This window comes from Notothenia coriiceps, unplaced genomic scaffold (assembly GCF_000735185.1).
Source record: "Notothenia coriiceps isolate Sejong01 unplaced genomic scaffold, NC01 NC01_scaffold00021008, whole genome shotgun sequence".
Taxonomy (NCBI): domain Eukaryota; kingdom Metazoa; phylum Chordata; class Actinopteri; order Perciformes; family Nototheniidae; genus Notothenia; species Notothenia coriiceps.
The window spans coordinates 21094-39019 of record NW_011353709.1 but is presented as its reverse complement, the minus strand read 5'-3'; the positions used below and the strand labels follow the sequence as shown (position 1 = coordinate 39019).

At 39.7% G+C, this 17926-nt stretch overlaps 2 protein-coding genes across 2 annotated transcripts; both read left to right on the top strand.

The window, feature by feature from the left end:
- The first annotated feature begins 1171 nt into the window (after positions 1 to 1171).
- LOC104953047 (solute carrier family 25 member 44-like) lies at positions 1172 to 6556 on the top strand. Its single transcript, XM_010779966.1, has 5 exons — positions 1172 to 1278; positions 1369 to 1474; positions 3005 to 3712; positions 4196 to 4323; positions 4976 to 6556. Exons 3-5 carry the CDS (start codon positions 3079 to 3081, stop codon positions 5165 to 5167), a joined length of 954 nt encoding a protein of 317 aa, XP_010778268.1. The 5' UTR covers positions 1172 to 1278; positions 1369 to 1474; positions 3005 to 3078; the 3' UTR covers positions 5168 to 6556.
- Positions 6557 to 10500: 3944 nt separating this feature from the next.
- LOC104953049 (uncharacterized) lies at positions 10501 to 15604 on the top strand. Its single transcript, XM_010779968.1, has 4 exons — positions 10501 to 10654; positions 12811 to 13113; positions 14321 to 14610; positions 15488 to 15604. The coding sequence occupies exons 1-4, from the start codon at positions 10579 to 10581 to the stop codon at positions 15602 to 15604; spliced, it is 786 nt and encodes a 261-aa protein (XP_010778270.1). The 5' UTR covers positions 10501 to 10578.
- The last annotated feature ends 2322 nt before the right edge of the window (positions 15605 to 17926 follow it).

The window sequence follows — 17926 nt, the reverse complement described above, 5'->3', positions numbered from 1 at the left end:
GTGGAATAAGTGGATTAAGAGGAGGATCTAGGTGGTAATCGCGCAAGTGTGTCTCATGAAAGGGGGCATGAAAAGGGCAAATCAAGGGCAATCATGGGGAATAAAACGCAAGGTGTTGGTTTCTCGTGAACACGGACCCTTGAAAATGGGGGTAAAAATCACGGACGTTCTCTTCCACCATGGTTTTTTTAATCGTACAGATAACCGATCCGCCTTACGTTTGTGCGGGACATTTGAGACTTTACAAAACACTTCGGCGTAACATAAACATCGTAAGATCGTAATCGAATTCGGGGCGCGTGGTTGCCTCTCTTTATGAATACCGTTGTGTGTTTTTTTTTGTACCCTCGCAACCGGTAGGGGTTGAGGCCCCTGAAGGCGCGGCCCTAAAGCCGGCCGATTTGTTATGGGTGTCATAAACTGTACTACTGTTCAACAAATCTGTGCTGGGGCTGTTGGGGTGGTACGGTTATTTGGGGTTCGTCTTTGTTCGCTTCACATACAGTTCACTCGAGTCATAGCATTGTGTGTGTGGGGGGGTTACCTTGGTTGGTGATTGGCTAATGGTTACACAAACCAAAAAATCGTTATGACATCATAAAGTGGCCAAAATCTGATCAGCTCATTTTCAGACAGGTTTTTATATAAATGGATCAGGACAAAAAGAGAGAGAATCTTTTTTCCTGAAACTTTCAGAATCTCTTTACATAGAGGGGACACATGTTTATGTATAAAAGACATGAACAAGTGGATTTTGCATAATAGGTCCCCTTTAAGTGTTAAAAGCATCAGTAATATATAATTCATATTATATATAATAATATAAGGGTCAATCCAGAATTGGAGAACATTTAGACATACAAAAAAAAATGGAAACGGTAATAAACCATCAACATTTTATCTGTATTTGGCCAGCTCAATGTACACTTTGTATTTGTGACCCATAAACTATCTGAAGAAGACCATTCTGTCAAACAAATGCCTTTCCTTTAATACCTTAAGTATTGTGATGCTAACACGTAGGGCTTTTAACTAGTTTTGAATCACATGTAGCAATATTTTACACTGTGGTATTATTTATAATTTAGCTTGAGTAGAAAGATCTGTTTGTTCATTGTTTGTACTGGTTTCTTGTAATTCCTACTTTTGCCTCGGGCCTGAATGCATCACCATCGTCAAACTGCTAACTCGCTAATGTAAACACATCGGGTAAACATCACCATTACAGGGTCATCTGGAGGAGAAAACTAACGTCAGATCACATATTATTAATCCAAGGTAAATTAATGATATCAACAACAAAACGCTACCTTAAACCGAGTAAAACACAACCCATGAACTTTAACCTTTGACTGTGTGTTATATCAGTGTGTTAAATCAGGAATGGACGGAAGACATAACCCACCTTGCAGCAGAGCAAAGAGTTTAACAACAACACCAACAGAGACCCTGGAGCTACTAAACCCCCGCACAGGTATGTTTTATCGGTGTGTTTTAGTTACATCTGCCTATTTCTTACACACTTTGTATCAGTTTTGTTGTTTGCTAGCTAACACAGCGCGAGGACACTGTGTGACATTGCACGTGTTTCCGCTTTCCTTCACCAACCACTGCATAACAACATCAATCGCTAATTAGACTTTAACATGGCATGTGGCTGCTTAATGTGTCGTTAAATATGTATATAAGGATAAATCCTGTTTTTGTTTTTACATGCTGACCCTCAGTGATTACATTACCAGCTGCATAGAAAGCTGCATAGAAGCTGTACATGTCATTCTAGTCTCTGCTGTAAACTTCCCTCTTTGTCCTATAGTTCCGCATAACATGAAGTGAAGTTACATAAGGTAGTTCCTGAGATATGGTTTCTTTAATGTAGCATGTGTAAATACAGCCAGTGGCACAGCCCTCCACATTCGATGTGTTCGATCAGCCACAGGTCTGTCCTGTTGTGACAAGTACCTTTTTTAAATGTTGTTACAATAGCTGTGTGTGAAGGGAAGTAAAAAAAACTCTTCCCCTATTGTAATCCTGCGACATGTCCTTCAATTTATTCTGCAGAGATGTATTGAATTATCTTGTAAACTGAGAATTCAGACATTGCCACTCTTGTGTTGTCAGGAACATATAATAATAATAATAATATATTTTATTTATAAGCGCACTTTTCATTTGTGTAAACAAAACAAAAGTGCTAAAAAATTAAAAAGGGTGAAACAAAAACAATAAACAATTAAAAAACAATTAAAACAACATAATAAAAGCTGTGACATTCATGCCGGCATGGCATAATGTGGGGGATTTAAAAATCTAGTTAAAGGCTATTCTAAAAAGATGCGTTTTTAAACCTTTTTTATATAGCTGCAAAGCCACAACCCATTGACATACACATATTAAATAATAAGCAAAATGAGTATGTTTGGGGTTTTGGACCTATTATCAATACATCTAAAGACATTCCTTTTGATATATATTTAACCTTAAGATTGAGCCCTTTGATCCTGGACACAAACGTTTTGAAAGGTGTTCCTCTGGCAGGAAGGAGGCCGAGTTCCTTCAGTACTAACATTTTTATCCCATTCATTGGCCTGCCTGACAGCCATCATCCATTCACATTCTCCACAGGCCAACACACAATGACCCTAATAAAGAGGGTTAGGACCCCCATTGACATGCATTTCCTTTCCCTCTTATTGTTTATGTATTTATTTAAACAAGGACCATGCATACATAACATTAATCTTAGAAAAGAGAAGATTTGTTTTTTGCCAGATTTGAGCTAATGGCTCATTTCCATCTGCAGTTTCTTCCAAAGACACTAAAAGCAGAGTCCTAACCTTGAAAGCATAACTGTTAAAAATAAGTATTCTCAAACCTTCAAAACCTTTTACAAACCCTGGTAATGGCTCTTGACAACCATCCAAATCTGATCCAAGAAATCAGATAAAATAATTAAATACTAATATTGTATAACTTCAATAACGGTGAATGTTTTTGTTGACAGGTGTGATGGCCGTCGGAGGACCGATGACTTCAGATCCGTGGCTTTAGTGGCGCAGCGCTGCCCTCACTGGCACCATGCAGCAGAAAGGTGTGATGCAGATCATCGAATGGGAGGACCTGGACAAGAGGAAGTTCTACTCCCTGGGCGTGTTCATGACCTTGACCACCAGGGCCAGCGTGTACCCGGCCAGCCTGATCCGCACCCGGCTGCAAGTGCAGAAGGGGAAGGCCCTCTACTCCGGCACCATCGATGCTTTCTGCAAGATCATTCGAGCGGAGGGTGTGCGAGGCCTCTACCGGGGCTTCATGGTCAACACCTTCACGCTGATCTCAGGTCAGGCTTACATCACCACGTACGAGCTGGTGCGCAAGTACGTGTCCCAGTACTCTCCCAGTAACACCGTGAAGTCGGTGGTGGCTGGAGGAGCAGCTTCTCTGGTGGCTCAGACCATCACGGTGCCCATCGACATCGTGTCCCAGCACCTGATGATGCAGGGCCAGGGGGAGCACCTGACTCGCTTCAAGGCCAAACCCAAGAGGATGCTCGCAGCGTCGAAGCGTAAACTCATTTTCGGCCAATCGCGGGACATCACGGTGCAGATATTTGCTGCTGATGGTTTCAGGGGATTTTACCGGGGATACGTGGCATCGCTTCTCACGTACATCCCAAACAGTGCACTCTGGTGGCCTTTTTATCATTTTTATACAGGTAAGGAAACACCCTGTTTAATAAATTGTATTGATACCAATGTCATTATTGATTCAGCACACCGGTCAGATTCTTTATGATTTCCTGATGCATTCTCTATGTGAAAGAAAAGTTGGCCTGTATAGGACTTCATCGTCGGTGCCCGTTTAGAAATATTAAACGGGCACGTAGAAACAACATATTGGTTAAATATAACACTGAAGGACTAAGTGAAGGGATTCAAATGGAAAGCACCAGTTGGACACCATGAAGCATGAGTTTAGCCAATGTAAGAAAGAAATGCCAGCATTAATAAATATAATTGATAACTTAGGAGGCATACAATTTCAATCAGACAGATTTGAACACAATTCTCAATTTCTCTTCATACTCTGTTAGATTGGATTCATATTGAATGTTCTTGGCTGCTGGAGGCATTTAAATAGTGACCGAAACCACTAATATATTGGGCTTACAGTGTTTTTATATTCTTTACGTTTCCAGAGCAGCTGTCCTTGATGGCCCCCACCGAGTGCCCCCATCTGATTCTGCAGGCTTTGGCCGGACCAATGGCAGCAGCGACCGCCTCCACCATCACCAACCCCATGGATGTTGTTCGAGCAAGAGTTCAGGTAAACACTGAGACACCATGTTGGAAAACATTAAAGCTGACATTTTCTCTGTGTTGACACTCAATACAGCTGGAGTCAGCTCGTTTCTCTGTGTTGCTACACTTCCTCTTGTTGCTAAGATTACTCAAGAGCTTCCTAACATGCTCTTAACTTCATTTAATCATCAGGCTGATTCGACAAAAGCAAGGCAGGACTATATTCTGGTTTTAAAATGTTACTTAAATCTCTTTTTAATGACTCAAATCAGACTCAAATGACAACAATTTTCATTGACTTCGTACGATTTAAAAACCTAACAAGCAGGTGTTACACAGGACCAAGACTAAATCAAAAACATCTGACAAAATGAACACAAGTGCTCATTCATTTGGAAAAAATGAAGTAGAACTGGAGACAAATATGCAACATACAAATAGTAGAAAAATGTGTCCTTTAAGTTGCTGTTCCGGAGCTTTCCATTGTTTAACATGATCTTCCTCAGCAGATTTTTTTGTTGACTTTGAAAGACTTTACGTGCATGTTGCCTCCAGATCAAACGTGTATTCTTGTCCTTGGAAACAGCTGTTAAAACAACAAGAATTCACTTTAAATCTCATCCCAAAATGGATCCACAAATATCTAACGATGTACCCCTCTCTCCCGTCTCCTAAAGGTTGAGGGCCGATCGTCCCTCATCGAGACGTTCAAGCAGCTGCTGGCGGAGGAGGGGGTCTGGGCGATGACGAAAGGTCTGTCGGCCCGCATCATCTCCTCCATGCCCACCTCGGTGCTCATCGTGGTGGGATACGAGACTCTGAAGAGACTGAGCCTCAAAGACGAGCTGGTGGACTCCAGACACTGGTGAGGAACCAGGAGAGATCGCACCGTGATTCCCATCCACACAGAAACTCTTCCCATCCACACAGAATCTTTTCACAGGAGAGACGACCAATATCTGTGTCCAGCATCGCTATGACTGCTTTTCTGTTTATCTGCTTTTCACGCGCCTTTTTAAATCTGTGTTGTTATAATGTTGGTACAATACAGCAGAGTGCAAATGGTGACGTTTAGGTACAATTGGGAGTTACCCTGCCTTTTTTTCTATTCGTCAGACCCATTTCTACTGGCCTTACCGTGAAATATAAAGATTTAAGTGAAACTAAGGTTCTGCATTTGCCCAAAATGTCCAATCTGAAGAAAAACACACAACAAAATAATCCTAAAATGTAAAAACTGTCTGAAGAATTAGCTTTTTTAAGTATAGCATATATCGAAGTCTCTGTTTGATTAATGCCTCCCATACTGTTTATTAACAATATGGTATGACTGCAGCAGGCGTTTTCTTTTTTTACCGTGTCATATTTCAACAACTCACAAGCAGCCTAAGCTTGTGAACACTTGCTGCACCGTTTGAGTTACTTTAAAAATTGTACAGGAGAAATACATACATCGCTAAAGTGTGAAATGTAAGCTATAGAAAATTAAAAAATATATCTCAAGATCTGAGTGAAACCTAGCTCGATTCTGTATCGTTAGACCTAAAGCCTTTCTGTAATGTGTTCAGCTGCGTCTTGTGATTTATTAAATAACAGTCTGTGAAGTTTGAGGTGGTGCGGGTATAATGATGACTTCTACTTAAGGATACGTTGATCAGACAGGCTTCTCTGCTTCTCATTTTTCCCGCTTGTGTAAATGGAATGTACAAAACAAATGGAGATTGACAGAAAATAGATGTATCAGCAAAAGTGTAGAGTTAATGTTATAGGCCTTAGATAACGTTGAAGATGTGGGAATCATAGGACACTACTACTGATTATTTAGACTGTTCAGATGACTGGGGATCAAATCTGCCACTATTCGTTTAAAGCTAACACAGAGAGAGTAAAGGCAGCGGCAACACATCAGCGAAACTTTAACGTTGCCTTCAGATTTCACCGTCACAGGCCATATGACTATTACTGCCAGAAAACATCTCGGTGAGCTTTTACACGCCTCTTCTCTTGTATAAACTTCTTGTTATGCAAACTGCACTCTTGTTTAATGGACCCCAGATTCTGATGTGATTGATTCCTGAAAAGCACATTTAATGGACCTTTGCCTGAAAGGAGGAAGTGTGTTGTGTTGTGAACATGTGTTCAACAACCACCTGCCGTGTAAAAACTAAAATCCAACAATTGTTAAAAGTGCAGTTTGATGTGTGTTCAAAACGTGTGGACCTTTGTTGAAAAGTAATAAAGCATTCTGAATCACTGCAGCTGTTTTATGACCTGTTCTTTATGAAAGATTTATATTTTAAATAAATGTTAAGTGCTTTGTGCAACTTTAGTTATTTGAGGCTGCAGTTCAGCTGCTGGCCCACAGAGGGAGCTCTACATCACTGCATCTCACTGCTGCTCTAACAGGATCCCTCCAAACATTTCTAATGCAGCTCTAATGTTCTCCATTTATAGGATCCCAAAGTCATTTCTTCAAATGAAGGAGCAACACAAATGATGAAAGGCTAATAGTAAAATGATCCAGTCTGAATTTAAACAAAACAAAACAGTCCAATGAATAAACGTGCACTCTCGGCCCGTCCACACGGCGGCGTGCGTTGAAGCTTCAACGCTTCTTCCCATTCACTTTGAATGGGGTGATGTCGGGTGACGTCCATGGATGTATAATAAGAACTTGATACAGCGTGGGAGGCGGGGTCTCGTTCTTTCCTATGAGAGCAGCTTATTGGCCCATGATGACAAAATCATATCTATGGACAAAATGGCCCGACTTTTGAGAGAGCGAAACGTCACAGATTACCCATCATGCCTGGCTGTCGGAGCAGAAGAACCCGTATGTGCGCTCACAGAGCATGCGCCCCTTAAGCCCCGCCCCCCGAGCTCCCACTCTCGGCTCACTAGAATGAATGGAGAGAAAATAAATCTAGATTCGGCTTTTAGTGCATTTTACAACTTTAACGACCGAATGATTCTAATAAGGGCTATAAAATAGTTCATACTGGGTAGTTTATTTAGTTTTAGAAAAATGATCCGCTGATTTAAATACGTCTCTTTCCCAATGTTAGTCAATGGGAATAAGTTGTTTTGGGCCGGGTGACGTCACGGACTGATACGGAAGTTGCAGTACCGCCGTTTGGACACAACGAATGTTGGGCACAGAGTCCGGCGCACTTCCTGGGGGATTGGTGACGTCACGCTTTGCCGAACTGCATTGTGGTTCCTTCGCTTTGCTCGCTCTAGCCAATCAAACCGCGTGCTCGTGTGTCCGGGGCGGGAGATTCATGTGATTGGTTGTTGCTTCAACGCATGCCGCCGTGTGGACGCTGCGTAAGACCTAAAAAGAGGAAACCTAAAGAGTATAAATAAAAAACACTTTTACTTGATTCGATAAGTTTAAAGCTGTATATTTCCTAATACCCCGTCATTTGTTTAATCTAAAATTCCTTTACTGCCATTTGACAGTTTAAAGGCTCCATACTCATTTGCTATTTGATCTGAAACCTCAAGATAATCCATTTAAAATGATATGCCATCCAAAACAAATCCTGCTATAATACATAACTGCATGGAGAGCTCAGCCCGTTAACCAAAACAAAAAATACAAGGCAAACGTAAGTACAAAAGAAACCCTTTTATTGACCGCAGTGGGCCAGTGCAAAAACCCAACACATGTACAGCCCCTCCCCACACCCCCCCCTCTCTATTAGCAGCGTCCACTCCCTGATGTAGTAAACCTCTGCAGCTCCTCTCTCTGGACCCCCCTCACATGGGACAGTCGTAGATGTGGATGGAGCGGTCGTCTCCGGCCGAGATGATCTTTGAGCCGGTGCTGTTGTACTTCACGCTCCAGACCTGAAGACCACAGGAACAGAGAGGACGGGATGTTAGTTAAAGATTCACAAAACTTTACCCACATTTAGAACAAATATATTTATACAGCTTTTGATGATAATGATTATTATGATAATCTTTATGGATTTATATCACAAATCATTTTAGTTCTGCTCCTGCACAGCTGCATCAAAGATTAAAGAAGTGTTAGGCAGTTAAACAACTAACCTCCACAAGCAACACAAAGTTCAAATTGGAGCGGTCATGGATAATCTTCCAGCTTTTTACAAATACACAAACAATGCAATTTGATCAGAAACAAGGGCTGCACTATGACATGCTTTAATGTTCAAAAGGGACCTCTTTAATACAAAAAATCCTTGTTTGGTACAGACCCACCCCCCACAAAAAAAATAAAATCATGATCAGTTTAACCCTTATGTTGTGTTCGGGTCTCCCGTGAAGTATAATAACTACGCTCCAGTTTTTTATATATCCTCCACAACAGCTATATAAACAAAACAAAACTGATTTTGAAAATGTTTGCCAAGTCTAAAGGTCTCTTAAAAAAAAGTGTGTAATTTGGTGTTGGGGTTTGGGAAGACCCGGCAGAAATGTTTTGGGTGACTCGAGGTCAAATTTGGCCCAATCAAGATTCATCTTTGACTTTAGACACCCCTCCCCCACACCCTTCATCCACTGTAACAATAATTGTTCGCAACATGCACCTGGTCTCCCCCAAGCCCCCAGGAAGTGCGCCGGACTCTGTGCCCAATATTCGTTGTGTCCAAACGGCGGTACTGCAACTTCCGTATCAGTCCGTGACGTCACCCGGCTCAGAACAACTTTTCCCCATTGACTAACATGGTGAAAGAGACGTCTGTAAATCGGTGGATTTTTTTTTTTGAACTAAATAAACTACCCAGTATGAAATATTTTATAGTCCTTATGATCTTTGCTAGGTCCTTAAAGTTGTAAAATGCACTAAANACAGCTAGTGTAGGACAGCTTGAAATTTGCCTTCATATTTATTTTTTTAAACCTGCCATAATTCCCAAACCCTACATTCCTGAGACATAATTTGTCATGAAAAATCATGACAAATTATGTCTCAGGAATGTAGGGTTTGGGAATTATGGCAGGTTTAAAAAAATAAATATGAAGGCAAATTTCAAGCTGTCCTACACTAGCTGTGACATCACGCACTCTAGTTAATGTTAAAATCTGAAGAAGGCCTCTGTACCAAGGTCTGAACAATGTTTAATATCTCTAAAAGTAAGAATCAGATTTAAAAGTTGTTTTACACGAATAATGTCAGAAAGATTTGTAACATTTTAAAGTTGGAATGAGGTTTCTGAATGAAAGTATGAATGAAGCAGTTGAAGTCACATGAAGATTGAAGATTTGTTGAAGTCTGAAGAGTTTCTCCATTGACTTCCATGTTAAAAATGTGATGAATTATGGGATGTATCTCTGGAATTATGAAAGTTATGAATAAGAAAAGTAATAGCCATCGATTCCCGACCGAGCTGAACGTTTTGATGTTTGAACGGAGTTTCTGCGATGTTCAATGCAGGAGGAGGAGAAGAGGTGCAAAATCCCGGCGGAATAATAATAAAGAAAACAAAGAACAGATAGTGGGAATGCTGTATCAGCATTCCCACTAAATTAGATGATAATATTGCAAAATAACTAAAGTTGTCAAATAATTGTAGTTTGGAAGAAGTATAAAGTTGCATTTATGTAATGTAAAGTACAAGCACAAAACTGTATTCGGTACGGTAAGTAGTAAGTAAAGTACTTGAGTAAATATATATGTGCAGATTCAAGGCTGTGATGAGCTTTTTGGTGTCAAATGTTCCAAAAGTGGTAGAAAAAAGTCTTGTGCTTTAATGCAGAAAACACTATTTCACAAGGAAACTCGTGCAATCCAATCTTACTCAAATAGAAGTAAAAACATGTGTACATTGAGAACGGCTTAAAGTACCAAAAGTAAAAAAAACTCGATTACAACTTGTTTAATTATTTTAGTTGGGATAGCTATAATATTACATCATAATTTATTAGATAATTATATTGTGTTTTCATTATCTGAAACTGCAAAATAATATTTATTTAAGAGGAAATATAAAGTTGCATAGCATGGAAATTCTAAAGTACAGTAAAAGTACATAAACATTTAGTTAGTACAGTAAGTAATTGAGTAAATACCATGGTTAATCTAAATGAAGTGTGAATGGAGGCTGTTATTGAGCTGTTTAGTGTCAACTTTAACCAGAGTGTGGGAGAGAAGGGGGAAGGGAGACTGCTTCACAGAAATGAAACTTAAAGTGGCTGCTGGCGTACGAACCAGGAAATGAAAGTATAAACAAGCTGCGGTGTGTGCAGAGGGACAGATAAAAACACACACAGCGAGGAGGACACACACTTCCCTGCAGAGACTCTGAGGATGAAGCTGCTTCACATGGCTGCGGCTCTGCTGTCTGCATGGGTCCTCACAGCTACTGCTGCAGGACCTGAAACAGGTACACACACACACGCGCAGACACGCACACGCACACAATTGTAATGCATGTCATTGACTTCCTGGTTACATGCATGTTATATAAGTGAACCCAAATACCATTTCTTTCAGAGGGAAATTTTTTGTAACTTCTCTAACAGCATAATAAGTGAAAGTACTCTAGCAGTGAGATAACAAGTGTGTTCTTATTTTGTATTTATTTATTTAAGATTGAACAATGCAAATTAATTAACATCCTGTGAATGTGCCAGATTTAGCCATAAGGGTTCATTTTCATCTGCAGTCCCTTGCAGGTTAAGGGCATTAAACAAAAACACACAAGAGCACATGAGCCCAGAACACATGAGAACGTGCGTGTGTGTGTGTGTGTGTGTGTGTGTGTGTGTGTGTGTGTGTGTGTGTGTGTGTGTGTGTGTGTGTGTGTGTGTGTGTGTGTGTGTGTGTGTGTGTGTGTGTGTGTGTGTGTGTGTGTGTGTGTGTGCGTGTGTGTGTGTGTGTGTGTGTGTGTGTGATGTGTGTGTGCGTGTGTGTGTGTGTGTGTGTGTGTGTGTGTGTGTGTGTGTGTGTGTGTGTGTGCGTGTTTGTGGTGTAGCAAGTTTTGGGAGACATACTTTTATGGGATGTGTTTGTTTGTCTCCAAATTAAGACCCAAGCTTTAGTTTGGTGTGAAATTTGAACGCTTTTTATATTTTGCGGGATACGTGACCTGATAGGTACAAAAACAAAGCATTGTCTTAGAACAAGAAGTTATTTTGGAAAAAAAGTCCTCATTATATATGGGGACAATGGGTTTATTATACTGTATCAGGGCCGGACTGGGACAATAAGTCAGGCCGGGTATTATACCCAGCCAGGCCACTACCAGTTTTTTTCCGATGACCATTCCGGGCCTGTACTGTATAACACCAGTGGGTATAAATCTGCTCATTTCAGATCTTATACATTGCTGTGCAAATACAATCCCAAACAATGAAACATTTCAAAAGCTTCTTTTAATTTTGTAAGTATCTTTTCTTGCTCCATATGCCATCTTGGAGTTAATTTAAGAACATGTTGTCTGAAAATTGCTGTGTAATTAACACAATTGCCAACAATGCTTATTTGCCTAAGCGCTTATGATTGGATTGTGTTGTACCTGTGTATGAAAGTTCCTTGCTGCATACTTCCGAACAAGGAGTGCCCTTTTTGTCAGTAGGAACAGTCTGACACACCTCTTGGCTTCTGTAAAATGATAAAGAATGACAATAATGTCCTCAAACAAGTACTTGCTAAACATCGTAGTTTGTTACTTTAGCTCGAAGCCATCTGCAATATTGAACAACAAACTTTATTACAAATAAACAAGTTTCAACCATAACATTTGATGACTTGGGATGGGCTGCAGAATGACTTGGTTGAGATGACCCGTCATCACTGGGGGAAGAAGTACTCAGATTTAAGTAAAAGTAATAATACCACAGTGTAGACATACTCAGATACAAGTGAAAGCCTGCAATCTAAATGTTGGCATCCAAATATATTTAAAGTACCAAAAGTACTCTTTATGTAGAGCCTATTTCAGAATAATATGTATTTTATCATTGGATTCTAATTATGAATCCATTAATTTGAACATTTTTATTTTGCTGCTGATAATAAGTTAAAACAATTAAATACTCCATAATAATGTTATAATTCATAAGTCAATTACATTTTTGAAATAACAATATAAACGTGCAAACTAATCTTCTCAAATAAATGTACTTAGTAAAATGTTTTATATTTGCTTTTGGTGGATTAAAAGTAGTATAAATCGAAATACAAGAGGAAAGTGCAAGTACTTAAAAAATGTACTTAAGTACAAAACTTAGTTACTTTGCATCACTGGCAGCCATCTTCTTTTTACCCTGATTAGTGTATTATGCTTGTGCTACGATTAGATGGCTCAAGTTGGTAGAAAAGTGTCTCCGAGAACAGAAGGTGTAACTTTATTCTGCTGAGCGGTTTTCTACCAAGTTGAGCCATCTAATATGTGCAGCAACCAGGAGATAATCAGCTCTTATTAGAACTGTAAAACTGTATAAATGTATACCAGTGTAGTATGCATGAGTAAGATGCAGATGTAATACTATGCTAACCACTTGTTTGTGTGACTCATTTTCCTCTTGTTTTCTATAGGAGTTTCCGGGGTTAATTTAAATGGGAAGATGTTCACTTTGTCTAGTTCTGCAGGGGGAATATCCTTCTACCCCCCCCAGTTTTATACCACTCCCTACCCAACTCGAAGATACCCCACCACTCCCTACCCAACTCGAAGATACCCCACCACGCGCCCCTATATCCCAGAGTCCACCGTCAGCCGGAAATACAGCCCCACCACCACCATCACCACCACCCGCCGCTACACCACCACCCGCCGCTACACCACCACCCAATACCACACCCCCACCCTCCCCCCGCCCACAGCACCCTACGCTAGAGGTGAGTACATTCACAAACTACATGCCCAACAGAACCACAGTGTCAGGATATGCATCCCAAAATGTTTCTTCAAATGTATTTATGTTTTTATTTCTAGGCAATTTTCTTTTTAATTGACTTCTTCTAAACATAAAACAGGTCACAGGAGAAAAATACTGTTTTAGGTAATGTTAAAGAAAAATTAAGGTTGAACATATTTTTTCCAAAATCATATATATGGAAATGTCTTTATGCCCTATGGATATAGGTTGGAATGTTTGCACTCTTCCTTAACAAAGCAATACTTATTTAAGGAACTATGATTTGGCGTTGAGAGCGGTAGTCTTTCTTTTCTCTTTTCTTTTGTTCCACTGATGGTAATCTACGGTGTCTGACAGGTGCAAGCAAGTGCGCTAGAGAGACGATGCAAATATAAAAATATGTGCCAAAACACAGGAAAACGAAGAAACATCCACACCAACTGAAGGAAATATGCGCAGCGTTTTAAAAAAGTGGAGCAGAAACGAAAAGCTGCAAATAATACAACGATGCAAATAAAAAATAAATGCTGCAAATAAAAAAAAAAGTAATAAAAAAAACACTGCAATTAAAAAAATAAAATCGCTGCAAAAAGCTCAAAACACAATTTAAACCAGGGGACACATAACACTGATGCACATAGCTGGGACCAGGACGGATTATAACTGCCACTGAAAACTAAACTAAAAGGTCTAATGGGTCTATTTGAACAATGTGACCACATGATTCCTTCAGATATCATTGCAGATCTGCTGGAAGCTAGCAAGCTAAAGTAGCTAACCTAGTCATTTCAAATATGCTAACAATGATTTAAGATTATGAAAAAATAACTCTGCCTACACAGTTGGCCAACTTTACAATTTGCGAACGTCAACATGCGCTCCAGTCCCAGCTGGTTGCATCACTTTTTAGTGTCTCCGTTCCCGTGTTTGGAACTCCCTGCAGCGTTTTATTATCTGCATTAATTTGATCTTTTAAAAAAAATTTGCATTCTGTTTTTATCTGCAGTGTTTTGTATTTGCAGTGTTTTGTATTTGCAGCGTTTTGTATATGCAGCATTTTAAGTAAACGCTGCGCAGGATTTCGTCAAGTTGGTGGACATTTGAAATAAATGTCTGCACTTTTAAATTAGTGTAATTATGATGTTCCTTATTTAATGAATGTGCAACAACAATCATCCTGTGACCAGATGTGTCCGTGTGTCTGCGATACCTGACGGACGCCCCAACGACACTCTTCACACTTCGTCAGTCCAGATACCCTCTGCGCTTCACAGTCGAAGATGCTGATCTAAAGTATTATCTGGACATGGATCCGTATGGTGGGCATACTTTGATCTTTCGACCCAACATAAAGTTTTGGCCAGGCATCAAATCAGAAGCCTGGAGCAGAGTCTGCCTCACCGTGGACAACATGAACCATGTGGCCCAGGTGTTCAGCGGCTTAAACACCAGCATCAGGAAGCTGCTGCCTAGACCGGTGAGAACAAAGTCTCACACACATTGAAGAGAATGTTCCCAGTTTTGCCTTTTTATAACTAGATAATCAGACTGTATTTGATTTGAACAAAAAAAAGAGAGAGCGTTAATCACAATTAAAATATGTGATTTATCATGATTAATTAGATAATTATTGGCATGCAGTCTGACCATTTTCCAAAAATTAGCTCAGGCATCGACAAAGAGAAGGAGGCTGTGATTGCCCTCGGTATAAACAGGTGTAATCTGCACTTTAATAAATCGTAAGGCAATATTTTCTCTGCAGCTATCATATTTTAAGGACCTTGTTTCTCCAGGGGAGACTTTCTCCACTAACTCCGCCTCCTTTCCTTTATTTATATTTGAATTATATTATTATTTTATTTGTATATATTATTTTTTTTTAAACAATATTTTCATACACAATGAATGAAAAGACAATATTAAACCATTATTCATATAAAGATGGAGACACACCCTAAAAATGTAATTGGGTATCCCCGATATGTAAAGGTCTCTATAAAATATATTCAGTTTAATAAACCACAACTCACTATGAAGAAGCACATTTGAAATTCAATTTGCATCAGGTCCGTCTATAAAAGAGGTTAAGAGCTTTTTAAGAACTAGATAAAAACAATAACCATGGCACATTAACCTTTTACAAACATTAAGGGATGAACGAAGCCTGAAATATTTCTTGTTTTTATATCTGAAAAAGGGTTTTAGCATTGTAATCATGGCCTCTAATATAATCTACTTGTGTCTCTCTGTGTGTGTGTGTGTGTGTGTGTGTGTGTGTGTGTGTGTGTGTGTGTGTGTGTGTGTGTGTGTGTGTGTGTGTGTGTGTGTGTGTGTGTGTGTGTGTGTGTGTTCAGTGGGTGTCGTCAGGTGAGCCTGTGATGGATTTTTCAGAATTCAATGGTCAGTTGACCGATGTGCAGTTGTGGGATTATACTCTCAGCAAAGTAGATGTNCCGGCAGGTTTCCGGTAGCTTGTTCCAGGTATTTGGAGCATAACAACTGAACTTCTCCATGTTTAGTTCTGACTCTGGGGACAGAAAGCTGACCTGTCCCTGAAGACCTGAGAGATCTGGATGGTTCATCATTTAGCAGGAGGTCAGAAATGTATTTTGGGCCTAAACCATTCAGTGCTTTATAAACCAGCAGCAGTATTTTGAAATCTATTCTTTGACACACAGGAAGCCAGTGTAAAGACTTCAGAACAGGAGTGATGTGATCCACTCTCTTAGTGTCACTGAGGACTCGAGCAGCAGCGTTCTGAATCAGCTGCAGCTTTCTAATAGATGTTTTAGTGAGACCTGTGAAGACACCATTGCAGTAGTCCAGTCTACTGAAGATAAAAGCATGGACAAGCTTTTCCTAATCCTGCTGTGACATTAGTCTTTTAATCCTAGATATATTCTTTAGGTGATAGTAGGCTGATTTAGTAACTGTTTTAATGTGACTGTTGAAACTCAGGTCAAAGTCCATGACTACACCTAGATTTCTGGCTTTATCTGTTGTTTTGCACATTGCAGACTGAAGCTCAGCGCTAACTTTTATACGTTATAAGAAAGCCTTATTTCCAGTTTGTTCATCCATAGAATTGACTCATTACTTACATACCACAGCGTATTAGTGGTTATAAGTAGCTGAGAATAGCAACACTTTGAGTGTACTATAGTTAAGCTTCTTAGAAAGGATGAATGCCTTTGGGGCAAAACGTAAAAGCAGAGAAATGTGATTTCTTCTTTTGTGGCTTTTAAAGCAAGATGTGGTTACGTTCACCCCAAAGGAGGCTGAAAATGTTTATTGTTCATACTTTTTTCCTTGCTGTATAAAAAGTAAGCTACGCCAGCGCTGAGCCCCTATGGACAGTCATCTTTGGATGCACAGCAGAACTCTGCTCTCACACAACAGGACATCCTGTGTAACTGTGCCTCTCAGGTGACTGGCTATGAAAGCACACACTAAGCTTTCCCAATGAATTATTAGTGAAATATTGTGTAAAATAACTGTATATTGCTTTGGTTAAAGAAACACAATGCATGTTTGTTTTCCCAAATCCTGATGTACTCTGAAGAAGAAATGTCCTCAAAAACAATAATACACCCATGCACTTTGACATGAGGGCATTCAAATATGAAACGTGTGGAAAAGGTGTGAGCCGCCATCTCACAGAACTGGTTTCGTAAAGTCGTACAAATCTATGAATAAGTGTTGTGAATAACACGAATATTGAGTTTCATATCTTCTAAATCTGAAATATTTCCTCTTTAACAAAAAAAATGATTAGCTGTGTAGAACTGCAGAAAGAGCATTGTCACTGCTGACGGAGAAAAAGGCAAAAAAAACAAAGTATGTATTTAAGCTCAATTGAACTAAGCAGGCCTGAACCAGTTTAGAAACAAAGCTTTTAATACCCAAATAATGACTTAATAAGTGTTTCTGTTCTCAGCTCCACGGCTAAATATTTGCTAGCAAAAGGAATTCTACCATGTATATGACATTTGGCATCTCTTGGCCGGATAAACAACTTGCTGACTACTCTCATTTGGTGTTTTTTGAGTGCATGACAAATGTCCCTCCCTCACTGTGATGCCTTTGTCAGCTAGTCTTTCAGACTGCATGCAAACATCTAAAAGCTGTAATGCAAAGCAAGAAGAGTGGAAAACTGGAATACAGTTTCATATAAAAGATGTTCTTCTAACAGAAAATGACTTTTCCACTTCTCAAAATCTTATCCTTGATTTAAATCAGGGGTTGATTTAACTCAAATACACAGAAGGCCAAAATAAAAAGATGGGTACTAGTCGAGGGCCGGACTGGTTCAATGTTTATTGCAAAACTTATTGCACATATTAAACCTAGAACTAACAAAGCTTAAATTATTGCCTATAAAAGCAACATTAAATAATCAATTTCCCTCAAAGAGAAAACCAAACATGCCCTGTTGTTGTGAGAGTAAAAAGTGCAGAAGGAAACATCCATTAAACTCAGTGTGCTGCTCTGTGATGCTAGTTCAAGCCAGACACTTGGCATCTCATCTTGGCTGCAAGGTCATCAATGTTTGGGCTCAGGCTCTGAGCTGAGGAGATCCTCAGGATTGAGTGAAGGTGTGCGTGCAATATACCGGCGGGCCAGACCTAATAGTAATTAGAAATTATCCTGCGGGCCGAAATTAAATCCACCAAGAGCCTGATTTGGCCCCCGGGCCTTGAGTTTGACACATGTGATTTAAATCATGAATTTAACAAGTACGGAGGACATGTTCAACTATTGAAAACAAGGTAACATGTCAGTAGGTTTTCACA